The 13,188-nt window shown below is 32.6% G+C and overlaps 1 protein-coding gene across 1 annotated transcript in view; it reads left to right on the top strand.

Annotated features, from left to right (window-relative positions):
* LOC119838285 overlaps positions 1 to 12,213 on the top strand; it is a 31,408-nt gene extending 19,195 nt beyond the window's left edge. Inside the window, exons 5-6 of the mRNA XM_038364153.1 lie at positions 11,902 to 11,985; positions 12,149 to 12,213. Coding sequence (XP_038220081.1) covers positions 11,902 to 11,985; positions 12,149 to 12,213 — 149 coding nt within the window. The remainder of the gene's footprint in view (positions 1 to 11,901; positions 11,986 to 12,148) is intronic.
* The last annotated feature ends 975 nt before the right edge of the window (positions 12,214 to 13,188 follow it).

The following is a 13,188-nucleotide window of genomic DNA, read 5'->3' as shown; positions in this document are numbered from 1 at the left end:
GTTGAAAAATTTATTTTGGTTTAAGGATTTTAGCTTACATTTCACCATTTTACCTTTTAAAAACAGAAATACTTGTAAATAATCTTGAGGAAATTTTCTTAAAATCTTCAGTAAGACAGAGTTCTGCAAATTATGTCGTAAAATAAAATTATCATAGCAAATGCTCGTGAATAATGTTCATGTCTTAAATTTTATGTCGAAATATAGTTGGATAGTAATTGTAAAAACTTTTAATTGGTTTATAAATTACCAAAAACTTTTCCGTTAGCAGTTTTATGGTCATCATATAGTCCGTACTGAACGAAACTTCCATATTCATATGTTATTGTGTTGTAAATTATTGTACTTTATATATCTTGGAATAGTTTTTAATAAGAGTGTAAAAAGTGGAAGGTATTAAGAGATACTTAAATTAGGTATGAGTAATCGTTTGAAGTTTCACACATTAGCCATAAATTGGCATTCAAATATTGGACGCACAGCTCCACGTTATACAATTCTTTTTCTTAATTATAATGAATTTAAAAATCAGACACAGTGTAAAAGTTTTTATCAATAAGCCATCTGTACAGTTTTGTCTTGAAAGAACCTATATTATTTATGGTAAATAGAGTACCTGTTATAAAATGGCTGCAAATTATTTTATATTTAATTAACCGTCTTAATCTAAACTTAATCCCAATAGAACAACACGTCGCGTCTATAAATTATTGGCTTAAAATATAAAGGAGGAGATACACTTAATTAAAATAATACGTTGGTCTTCGCTAATGTGTAGTTTATTGTGCCCTTAGAAAACCAATTGAATCCATTCGTTTTGTTGTTCTCTTCTTCCATTTTAATTAAAGCAAGATTAGACGTAACTTGTGGCTCCATCTTTCAGCATTGTATTGCTTTAACAATGACATATTCAATAATATTTTCCGTAATAACATTAGAGTAACATTTTATTTTGAAAGCGATATTATTTTCCGTATTGCTTTCTAATTCTCTACGCTGCCCTATAATTTTGTAGGATGCTCTTATAGCTAGAAGAACATTCCGGTAACTATTTTGAACTAAAAATTCCTATAAAATACGAGGGAAGCTTTTGCACAAGGTTACATATTTATGGTTAGATAGGTACCTACCATTTGATATTAAGCATAAATTGAATCCGTTGTAATTCATCAAAACATTTCTACGAAACAGCTCCGGAACGTATTCCAAAAACTATTGCTTTGATTAAAATATTGTTATTATTTTATTACGCTTTTCCGTAAAGTTATACTTCAGGACAACAGTCGGTCCCTTTTATTTTCGTTTTGCGGTTCAAAAAGGATAATGGATATTCACATAACTTTAAGCACAAACAGGGGTTTAAGTGATAAAGGTTTATTGAATAAAATACATTAATAATTAAGTGGCTTGCGGTTAAAAGTCCTTTCAAGATGTTAAGAGGGAATTATTTTCTCAAATGTCTAAATTAAACACGCCTTTTTTTTATGTCATAGCGGGCAACTGAGCTGGTGGTTCGCCTAATGGTAAGTCATCACCACCGCCCATGAACACTCGCAGAGGCTCAGACCTCTGAGAATGCGTTGCCCGCTTTTAAGGGATAAGGGATAAGGAAAGGATTGATGACTGGAAAGAAGGAATGGACTGGGAAGGGCTAGGAGAAGGAAAAAGGCCTCCGGCTCCCCCAAGGGCAAGATATTATTTCACCCCGGTTTTCTGTGGGGGTGTGGTACCTCCCCGGTGCGAGCTGGCCCAATTCGTGCTGAAGCATGCTCGACTCCCACAATATTGCCGCCTTTCTAAGTATCAGCAATTTGTTTTGAAAGTGTGTAATTGATTATGATTAGTGAGAAAGTTTGATTATTGTACCTCTCACTTGTTTAATTGTTAGTATGTTATTTTGCAATAGCTTATACACATAAAGATAAATTAGAAAAATTATTATATTATTTTTTTTTTCGACCGTCTCATTGGTACAGTGGTTAACGCGTGAGCGTAGAACCGAGGGGTCCTGGGTTCAATTCCCGGTGGGGACGCACAAAAAAAAATGTCTCGGTCTGGCAGGACACAGAAGGCTGATCACCTACTTGTCCGTAAAGAAAATCGATCAGTGAAACAGATGTTCATCATCTGACCCATACCCCACTAGGCAACACGGGACTTCACTTTTTATAATAATTTTATTAGGTAGATAGGTAAGTACACCAATATGTGTCACAAAAATGTTTTATTTTTTATTTGTATACAAGAGTATTTCTTCTTATATATAAAATTCTCGTGTCACAGTTTTCGTTGCCATACTCCTCCGAAACGGCTTGACCGATTCCTCTGAAATTTGGTAAGCATATTGGGTAGGTCTGAGAATCGGCTAACATCTATTTTTTATCCCGATATTCCTACGGGATACGGACTTACGCGGGTGAAACCGCGGGGCGCAGCTAGTTTTATTATAAATCTGTTCCGTTCTTGTAGTATATTTTTATTTCTGGCTTTTCGATGTTTCAACATTCATTATCCTAATCCAAACCGAGACAAATCCAACGAACAAAAGAAATTATTAAAAGCCGTTCAGCCGTTCTTTAAACGTACATCTGAACAGTTTCTCGCAGAATCCTATAAACAGTAATAAGAAAGAAGTCAAGAAAAAGTATATAGATACTTTTAGTAAAAAATAGAAAGATACATGTTAAAAGTTAATATACCGCAGCGAATAAAACTAAACTTAAAGCTTAGACTTCTGATGCATCCCCGTTCCAAGTAACCCAGCGGGAATATAGACGTTGCAACGGTTTTAGTGAGATTTTTGTAAGAGATACATTTGGAAATGTTCCGAGTAACCGAAATCCCCTGCGCATTTGCGAAGAGAAAAACTAAAATCGCGTGGGTAATAAAATTCCAGAACATTACTCCAATTACCTATATTCTTATCTCCAGAATTTGGCACGGCTTCAGAGTGCAATGTAGGTAAATAGAATAGATACGTAAATAATGTATTCTTAATCATCCGAAATGTACAATATTCACTTGTTCATACTCAAGCATTTCAAATAATATATAGTAATAGATATATGTACTTATCTTTTACTATATTTTAAGATCTAATAATTTTTAAATCAGTGTATCTTTGTATTTTGTATAAAAATGTGAAACAAATTATATATCTATACGGATTGTGTATTTTATAAATATCCAAGAAAGATTCTGATTCTAGAAGTGCAAACTTTATAAACCCTATGAAACTTACCTAGATGAAAATTTATTTTCGACAAAATCCGTTTCGTGGATCGGAAATACTTAAAAAACGTATAAGTATAAGTATAGCAGAATAATCCCACTAATATTATAAACGCGAAAGTTTGTAAGGTTGTGTGTGTGTGTTTTGCTTTCACGCAAAAACTGATTGCAATGAAATTTGGTACGTAGACAATTGGACAACTGGAATAACATATAGGCGATATTCCTACGAGATACGGACTAACGCGGGTGAAACCGCAGGGCGCAGCTATTAGAGATATAAAGATAAGAATTTAGGTTAATGCATAGTTTCAAAAATAATGGTATAAAGCGTTAGGGCATTTAAAATAATCTATAGCTGGAATAGCGAAATAGCTAAACATACTTTGTCCTTCTTAAATAGATGATTACATACCAATGTAGCCTTATATCCATACAATACGAATAGTATGTGCAAATAGTAACGGATAATTATAACGTATGATGGCAAGACAGGCCAAGGTCTTGGGTTTGTTTGAAGGAGCGGTGTCACGGTCTGGAGACGTTATGGCCATACAAACTAAAAATATTGATCAGTACCACCGCGAACATCAGTCAATATTCAAGACGACATTGTGAACACCCGTTTTAATAAAGTGGACAGTAAATTCCTGTTAACATTCTTGGCATTGTGAGATGAATTCCCCGTGTTTTACGAAAAGCCCATACATTTTTCATCCGGTTTCCGAAGATTCCAATACCGAAACTGATGATAGCACGGATTCTGGATGCGAAAAAACAATCGACGGCCGTTATCGAACGAAGTATATCGATCCGAAGCGACGAACGATAAACAAAGTGAGCAAAAAAATCCTCAAAGCAATTGAACGGTTAACATGTAGCATAAAAAGGAGTAAAAATAGAAAGGTGTGCTCCGCAAGACAGGAATATACAGGTGAGAGTGTACTATGAATTTGGTAATTTAATATAAATCAGTATATAATGGCTAAATATGAAAAAGGATTTGTTGCTCGATTTCACAGCGGCTTACTCGTGATATTTGGATAATTTATGAACAGCGGAGTAGGATATATAAATTATATATAATAATTCATAAGGGAAATAACACGGATATTTGCTTTTCATATAATTTATCTTCTGTGCAAATAAAAACATAATGTTTCTCTATAGCAAATATTCCTTTTTCAAAATATGTAACAAACATTCAACGTTTTTAGCTTTTTTGAGACAACAGAATAAACGAAATAGTTTAAGAAGATATATGGGATCTTGATGGTCCAGTTATCGTCTAATAAATGTTAACACTCGCTACATCGTAATATTGAACTATACGTGCTGAGTAAGCAATTTCATGCTCCTAGCATATCAAGGCATTGGAATATTTGAAAGTAACGCAATTTTAACGATTTAAACTTAAAAATGATTCAAAGATTTTTAATAGGGGAGTCGAGCATGCTTTTATTTTCACCTTTCCCACTTTCTTTACCCACCACCAAGGCTTTCAAATCAGACATTTGAAAATCTCAACAAATGTTTATGTGCGCTGGTGATCACTAACCATTTAGGGGAACCACCAGCTCAGTTGCCCGCTATGATATAAAAAAAACTATTCACATAATAGCACTATAATTTATAAAAATGTTATCATTAAAGCACCACATTCCTGAAATAATAAAATATTGCCAATACGACATTCAAGAAAAATATTGTACAAATGCTGCAGCCACATAAAATGCGGGCTATTTATTTGTATTGGGTCAACGGACGCACGCTGTTGTACTTGGAAACGTTTATATACACGTTGTTGATAATCCAACCTCATACTCTGCTTCATATATTTAGTAAAAATGGTAATTCTCCGTTCCGAGAAAACAATATTATTATATTACCTTTCTTCATTGAAACAACCGAGTCCTTAAAAAGGTACATAAAAGTAATATTAAGGAAATCCTGATTTTCAACCTTAGTACAAAGATTATAGTATTTTAATTATAGTATTCCTTTCATCCGACAGTCAGTGTAACATAGTGTTCAATAAAATACTGAAAAACTGTAAAGGTACGGTTTCGACGAATTGTTTGCAGATTAATTAACCGTTTCTTTGAATAAATAGTCAGCAAAAGGTTTTATTAGCTTAATAAAAATGCAATTTCATAGAACTACGAGTATACTAATTGTTATTTTAGTTTTATCTATATGTTAGCTACTAGCTGCGTCCCGCGGTTTCACCCGCGTAAGTCCGTATCCCGTACGAATATCGGAATAAAAAGTTGCTTATATGTTATTCCAGTTGCCCAGCTATCTACGTACCAAATTTCATTGCAATCGGTTCAGTAGCTTTTGTCAAAGAGCAACAAACACACACACTTCCTTACAAACTTTCGCATTCCTACGGGATACGGACTTACGCGGGTGAAACCGCGGGGCGCAGCTAATGAATAAATATTATCATGATAAATCCTGCGTCGAGTACAAATTTGTTTTTATTGCATATATTTGTGGTATTGTAAGATGCGGCCGGATGTGGGATAAAAGGTTTTACAATAAAATACCGCGGGGTGCGCCTACGCATTATTTTGACAGCCCGAGTTCCGCCTTTTTGAGTGTAATCGTTTCGCTTCAGTGCGATCATATAGAATTTGCTCTCATTCTACCAATAGGTTGCATAAGTGATGCCAATTGAATACTATTGCATTTAGAAACGGTTAATTTTGAATTATCTATTTAAATCAAATAATTACCTGTTATGTATAACTCGATAAGTAAATTTATTTTTAATAAATGCATAATTTTAGCTGCGTTCATTGAATATTCGAAAATTAAATTAAATCGATTTAATAAAACTGTCTTTGTATTTTGGGTTATTATGATTTACACCATTAAAATAAACATATGTAGTATTTCTTTTATATCAAAATAATTTTCATATAGGTACCTATTTAATATTATTGAACCAGGTTATGATTCCTTTTTGTCGTTATTAATTTTTTCCATGTCAACAAATACGATATTTAAAATATATAAATAGATATTTAATAATTTATCATATTTTTCTTCAAATACTTAGAAATAGACCGATTCTAAGCAATCAAATAAAAAAATGGTCATGAAAATCGATTCACCCAATAAAAAGTTATGTGGTAACAAATATATAAATATGTTCGAATTTTTATTACCTTCTTCTTTTTTGAAGTCGGTTGATAACTGTGAAAAACTTATAAAATAGTGACAATACTTTGCTACTATGTTGCGATGCACCGACCGCGGCGGTTTGCGATCTCCTATCGTTAAATAACTCGGTTGGAGCGATTTTTTTATATTCATTCTTTGCGTTCCAGCATTCTTGAGGTTTTTTGACAAAATGAAGTAATAAATATAAAGCTTAAAAGAACTTATAGCAATATTTTCTTGTATATCTATACTAATATTATAAAACTGAAGAGTTTGTTTGTTTGTTTGAACGCACTAAACTCAGGAACTGGTCTGATTTAAAAAATTCTTTCAGTGTTAGATTGCCCATATATTGAGGAATGCTATAGGCTATATATGTACCACGGGCGAAGCCGGGGCGGAACGCTAGTCATACATATCTATAGGTACCTCTTTATTTGCGCCTATTCACATTTGTGTGTATATCAGACGCATCTTCCCACGAGAATTAAATGGACGTTATGCAATTTAGGTTGCACTCGATGCTATATTAGCAGAATTTTAAACAGAAACAATACATTAGAACAACTTTGTAGTTATGTAACGGATATTCGCATTCGTATCGTATATGCTCATTGATTTCTCATAGATCGCCAAACATTTTGCGAATGTTTTGCGAATATAATTGAGGATAGCATTTGACCATGTAATTAAATCATCATCATCATCATCAGCCCATATATGATCCCACTGTTGGGACATAGGCCTCCTATGAGGGTTCAGGCCATAATCCACCACGCTGGCCAAGTGCGGGTTGGCAGATGTCACATGTCGTCGAACTTTTAATTCTTGGACATGCCGGTTTCCTCACGATGTTTTCCTTCACCGTTTAAGCAATATAATTAAATAAAAATCTATAAATATGTTTATTTTACCCGAACTACAACATTAATGACCACGTAATTTCAATGTTTGAAATTAGAATGAATAGAATCTTTGTAAGGGATATTTGCAGAATATTCGAGGTATCGCATCTAAGAGGTGATCGTATGCTCTGAATTCCGAAAAAAATCGGTATCGGTAAAATTGCTATTATGGTCAATGAACGCTGTATAATGAAAACTTCAAAACTGAATATTCACATTGGTAATCGCAAATATCAGCTGCGAATGTTAGCATTCGCAATTTATTTAAATAACGTAAGTAGCCCATCTCCCTGGCTTTACCCGTGACGTGTTATAAATTGCTCTAAAATGTGTTCATGTTCCTCGAATGATATAACTTTCTACTGGGAAAAATGATTTTTACAATGATTTAAGCAATTCAAAGTTCTCTTTTTCTAGTGGTAGTTTTAAATTATTAAAAAATATATCTCCGTTTGTGGAAGGAAAAATAAACAAAACTGTTAAACGCTCTGCATATCGCAAGAAAAATGGAATTCGGAATTCAAATTTGTTTAACGAAATCTGAATTGCATCGTACTTACTTTAATGAAATTTGAGTAAATTAAAAGTTTAAACTGGTTTTTATTTTGAAAACTAGATAAAACCTGTTTCAAATCATATTTTTATATGGAGGCTAGCTGCGCCCCGCGGTTTTACCCGCTAAGTCCGTATCCCGTAGGAATATCGGGATAAAAAGATGCCTTTATGTTATTCCAGTTGTCAAGCTGTCTACGTACCAAATTTCATTGCAATCGGTTCAGTAGTCTTTGCGTGAAAGAGCAACAAACGCACACACATCCTTACAAACTTTTGCATTTACAATATTAAGTAGGATACGATGTACTGAAACAAAAATTGATATTTTATGTGAAATACCTCTATATTGCACCATAAAATTATGTAGGTATACATTGTGTCTTTGATGGGTACATAACAAATGATCATATTTGATAAATTACAGTAGCTTTTCGTGTTGGGTCTGATTGCTTAATGGAACTATTTGAATAGCAAATAAAGTGATGGATGAGCATGAAACTTATTTTTCTCCACCGCGAGTGTTGTCCTGACACACCACACCTCGGACTCGCCAATTATAGTTTGATAAAGTCACTAAATGTACGGAAATTTACTTGCGAAGAGTTGGTTTGTATATCATAAATAAAACGAAATTATCATGCTTCTATTTCGATTGAGATGTAAAGTTTTTATTGCTTCATTGCTTCGTGTGTCCGGAATGAATCTTCTTTAAAAAGTTCACGTTTGACAACTAGGTATCAAATAATCGACAAATCCGTCTGTTGTAACCGGTGGCCGGTGCTTAGTGTGGCATGTCGTAATCAACGTACAAAGCGGCTATTTTATTGTACTCCACATTCGGGAAGTGGCATTGTAGTGTAGGATCGCCCTGTGACAGTGCCCCTCTGTTTGTGAAACCGCCTCGTCGATTTTTGTGACTCCAACACCAGTACACAATCCCAGTTACTTTGGAATTATAATTCAAACAGTGACGTGAATTTAAATCCAATTATTAGTCCATACAAACAGCACGATATGGTAAGCCTTCCAAATGAATTTGGTCATATTATTATAATATAAACAAAGCACAAAAAGTACTTTGAATCTTATAATATAACATCTCTTAAAATGTTGTATTGGTATTCATTTGAATGTCTGAATCATTCCTGTTATCAGTTTCCTACTATCTGCTTGTATAGGCTTGATTTCATCTCTAATGAAAAGGATACAAACTCATTTCCTTACACCAATGGAATTTCTAATAAAATAAATTCATTGCTTTGTCTAAAGCCGCTCAGTTTTACATTTACTTATATTGCGAAATTCTTAAATGTTTTATTCCATTAAAGATGGATTTAATTGAGCTTTGAAGATAATCAATTAGCATCCATCATTGTGGAGATGTGTTATCAATTATATTAATATCATTTCTCAAGATACGGGCTTTATAGATATCTAGTCCGTATTATAATAGCTATGGATAACTAAGTATAGTAACAACTGAGTAATAGTAAATTCTGTAGTCAAGTACTTAGCAAAATTAAGGAATAATATTGATATTATATCAATAAATTTGTAGATAGTGTAGAGAAGGGTTTAGGAATAGTTGAAATGAAATGAAATTCTTTATTGCTTATAAAAACAAAAGGAAGAAAAACTGAACAACATTAGATAAGCAAAAGGCGGCCTTATCGCTAGGTAGCGATCTCTACCAAGCAACCCTTAAAATAAAAGGGAAAAAAGAACAGTTCGACTCTGTATAATAATAAAAACTGGTTACAGATGAACATTCATAATAAAACGCTAAAGCATTAGGTTGTGTTAAAGCGCGATAATCTCAGGTAGTACTGGACCGATTTCCAAAAATTATTTCATAATTGGATATGTCCGTGATCTCTGAGTGCTATAAGCTATATAATATATTCTTATGTATCACGGGCGTAGCCTGGGCTAATCCTACTTAATATTATAAATGCGAAAGTTTGTAAGGACGTGTGTGTGTTTGTTGCTCTTTCATGCAAAGGCTACTGAACCGATTGCAATGAAATTTGGTACGAAGGTAGCTGGATAGCTGGAATAACATGTAGGCAACTTTTTATCACGATACTTCTACGGGATACGGACTTACGCGGGTGAAGCCGCGGGGCGCAACTAGTACAATCTATTATATTATTATATTATTATTATTATACAATATACATACTACTATATATATGACTAGCTTATTATGTTGGATTATTAACATTTAACTAGGCCATTTACTTAGTTTATATTATAAGAAACTTACTGTAATAATGGCACTAATCAAAACCAGCGTTGTGGTCAGTACATAATACAATGAGTACTATTGAGATTTGTTGTAAAACGATAGCTTGATGTTTAGTCACGGAGTGAGTTTAGACTACGTAACTATTTATTTCTACCTCCAAATTTATTAATGTTAATAGTAACATAGTAGGAATCAATTAGTAACTAGGGTTACATTGTTCTGTACCGAGGGCCAGTAAGGCTTTAAGTCGATTAGCGATGAAATTACAAAATTTCAGACCTTACATTATTTGGTCTTTAAACACATTTTACGTAATGACACATTTTTTAAAGTTTGGATTAAAATCACGAGTATGTTCCTGTTGCCTACGCAGAATTCTAAAATAGTTGAAGTATAACACTCTGGCAGGAAGCACTTAGTGCAATTACAATAACAATCATTTATAGAAGTATTCACGATTAGTGGAAGGTTAGAATAATCAGAAATAATCCAGTGCTGACTAAGATTTTAAAATAAAAATCAATAAATAATTCCCATTAGCATTTAGATGGTTATTTCTATTAAACGAATGATAATCTTATACTGAACTATATTCGTCTTGTTCATTAAACATTCCAAATTATCTTAATATTAGTTATTTCTAAGTATATGTGCGATCGAAGAAGCTATTACGGCTTAGTGCTTTTAAACTAACTACGTGAATAAGGGCTCGAATGGTTCTATTTAAAGCCTTCTGTTATAATGTAATCAACATAAAAAAACTTATTACATTAACGTCAATCTACACATAGACCGATAACATTCTAGTATTAGACAGGAAAAAACGATACAATAATTAACATAACACCTAATATTTATAACTGAAGTTTCTCTTTTCTGTATATTTATCATTTATATTGCTATTTGTCAAGAAAAGAGGACGTCAAATAAAGAAATGCACAACAAGCGCGGGCATCATGAGTTGGAATAATTTATCGTTTGGGAACATCTCTTTATTTTCATTCTTATTATTGGATATTTTTGTGCTATAAGTTTTGTATGATATTACTTGTTATTTTCGGTATAAACATTTGGCAAACATTTTTGTGTTTATGTAAATAGGCTTTGAAATAATACGGTCTCTTTGATCGCATCGACTGTGATTCAAGCGCTTGTTTGTTAGCTGTTTTCATAACACTTGTATCTATCTTAAATATACAGTTTATATCAATTTATCTAAACCTTTCTTTCTATCTTATATGTAAGTTAAGCATATGATTATTACATACAATTGACCGACACTTATGTTTCTATAGAATTGCATGTGAAGCCAACCTTAACTAGTAGGACTTTTATTTATGCCGTTCCAATCTACATTTCAAGCGCTTATTCCTTTGTGGGGAAAATAAAAATCAATGCATAGTTATTATACGAACTAAACTATTCATAAAAATCAATTAGCGTGAGATGCGAAATGTACCCGTCTCTTCCGTGCCTCACCACAAGAAATCTCAAGAAATCACTATGCTCGTAGTATAGTGATTTCTTGTATACTACATAATGATTTTATTTTTGGTATAACTTCAGTAATTTTACAAAGGGGAAACTTTAATGTTCTTGTATGTTCGTAACGTTTTCATAAAAACCAGTGGATCGATTTAAAAAATTATTTCACCATTAGAAATTTACAACTTCACTGAGTAACATAGTTTAAATAGGTAATGCGGGCGAAGCCGGGGCGAGCAGGTAGTGTAATTATATCAAGTATTTTTATATAATGCGATTATATTCAAATTATATTTTATTCAACAGAAACGCAGTCCAACGATGTCGTTTCGTCAAAACCACCTGTGAAGTCGCCAAGCCTCTCTCAAGTTACGAGTCCAACGTATAAACGTGAGTGCACCTTTATTGTTTTTAATTAATAAAAATATGTAAATATTGTGATATTTTATGATATTAATGAATTTAATATATCATAGAGTCTTTTAATTTCAAGAAAACTAATAATTACGTTATTCATTAAACATGTACATATAACAATCTTTATCTTTTATAGGGAAACATGATACATTTCTCAGAAATTCTATCAATCTCTTAAATAACCTGGTTGACTCTTGTTAAAACTTTATATTTTTCTTACTACGTAGCCAGTTATGCACAAAGCAATTAATTTTTCCATAAATGTTAATTCGACGATATACTTACAATATGATGTATTAATAAAAAATGTGGTAACTGTAGAATATAAAAATGCAAAACCAAGTCTAAGTTGTAATAACATAAGGTACTTTTTTGTGTTTTTACATTTTGGGAAATCATCATTAAAATGTAATAATTACCAACTTTCATACATCGAAATGAAACGTAATTACAGTTTATTTTCATATTAATTGCGATGGCAATAATAGCTTTGTAGGTTTTCATTAATTGGGATGAAGTTCAATAACAAAGAAAATGGACCTCTGGAATGGAGTACGTATAATTTTCATCATAAAAAAAACAATAGTCATTTGTTTCAAAGTAAGGGAGTTGTGTAGATTAAAAAAAACACTATTTTTTATCATAGACCTAAATATCTAGATCTAGGTTCACCTGTTAAAGATGTAATTCATCACTACATAGTATAAAACAAAGTCGCTTTCTCCGTCCCTATGCCCCTTTGTATGCTTAAATCTTTAAAACTACGTAAAGATTTTGATGGTTTTTTTTTAATAGATAGAGTGATTTAAGAAGGTTTATATGTATAATAACATCTATTAAACTACTCCGAATTAACGCGTGCAAAGACGCGGGCAAAAGATAGTATATAATAAAAAAAAGAAACAAATCCGAATAAACGTGGTGTCATTTAAAGTTCTATCAAACTGTTCCTTTATTAATTGCATTAAAGAAGCAAACCTTCTGATTTTATACTAGATTTTTGAATCGAAAAAAGTACGAATTTGAACGTATCACTGTTACTGCTTTGTTCCGCAGAGATTCATAAAGCTGTCTTTCTTGTCTGATATATATCTTTATCGATTTACCATATGTTCAAATGGACGGAATTGTCATTCCATATAGATCAGAAGTTAAAAATCTTGGGATAACTTTTGA

This window comes from Zerene cesonia, unplaced genomic scaffold (assembly GCF_012273895.1).
Source record: "Zerene cesonia ecotype Mississippi unplaced genomic scaffold, Zerene_cesonia_1.1 Zces_u002, whole genome shotgun sequence".
Classification (NCBI taxonomy): Eukaryota; Metazoa; Arthropoda; class Insecta; order Lepidoptera; family Pieridae; genus Zerene; species Zerene cesonia.
This window is presented reverse-complemented; position numbering and strand designations above follow the sequence as displayed.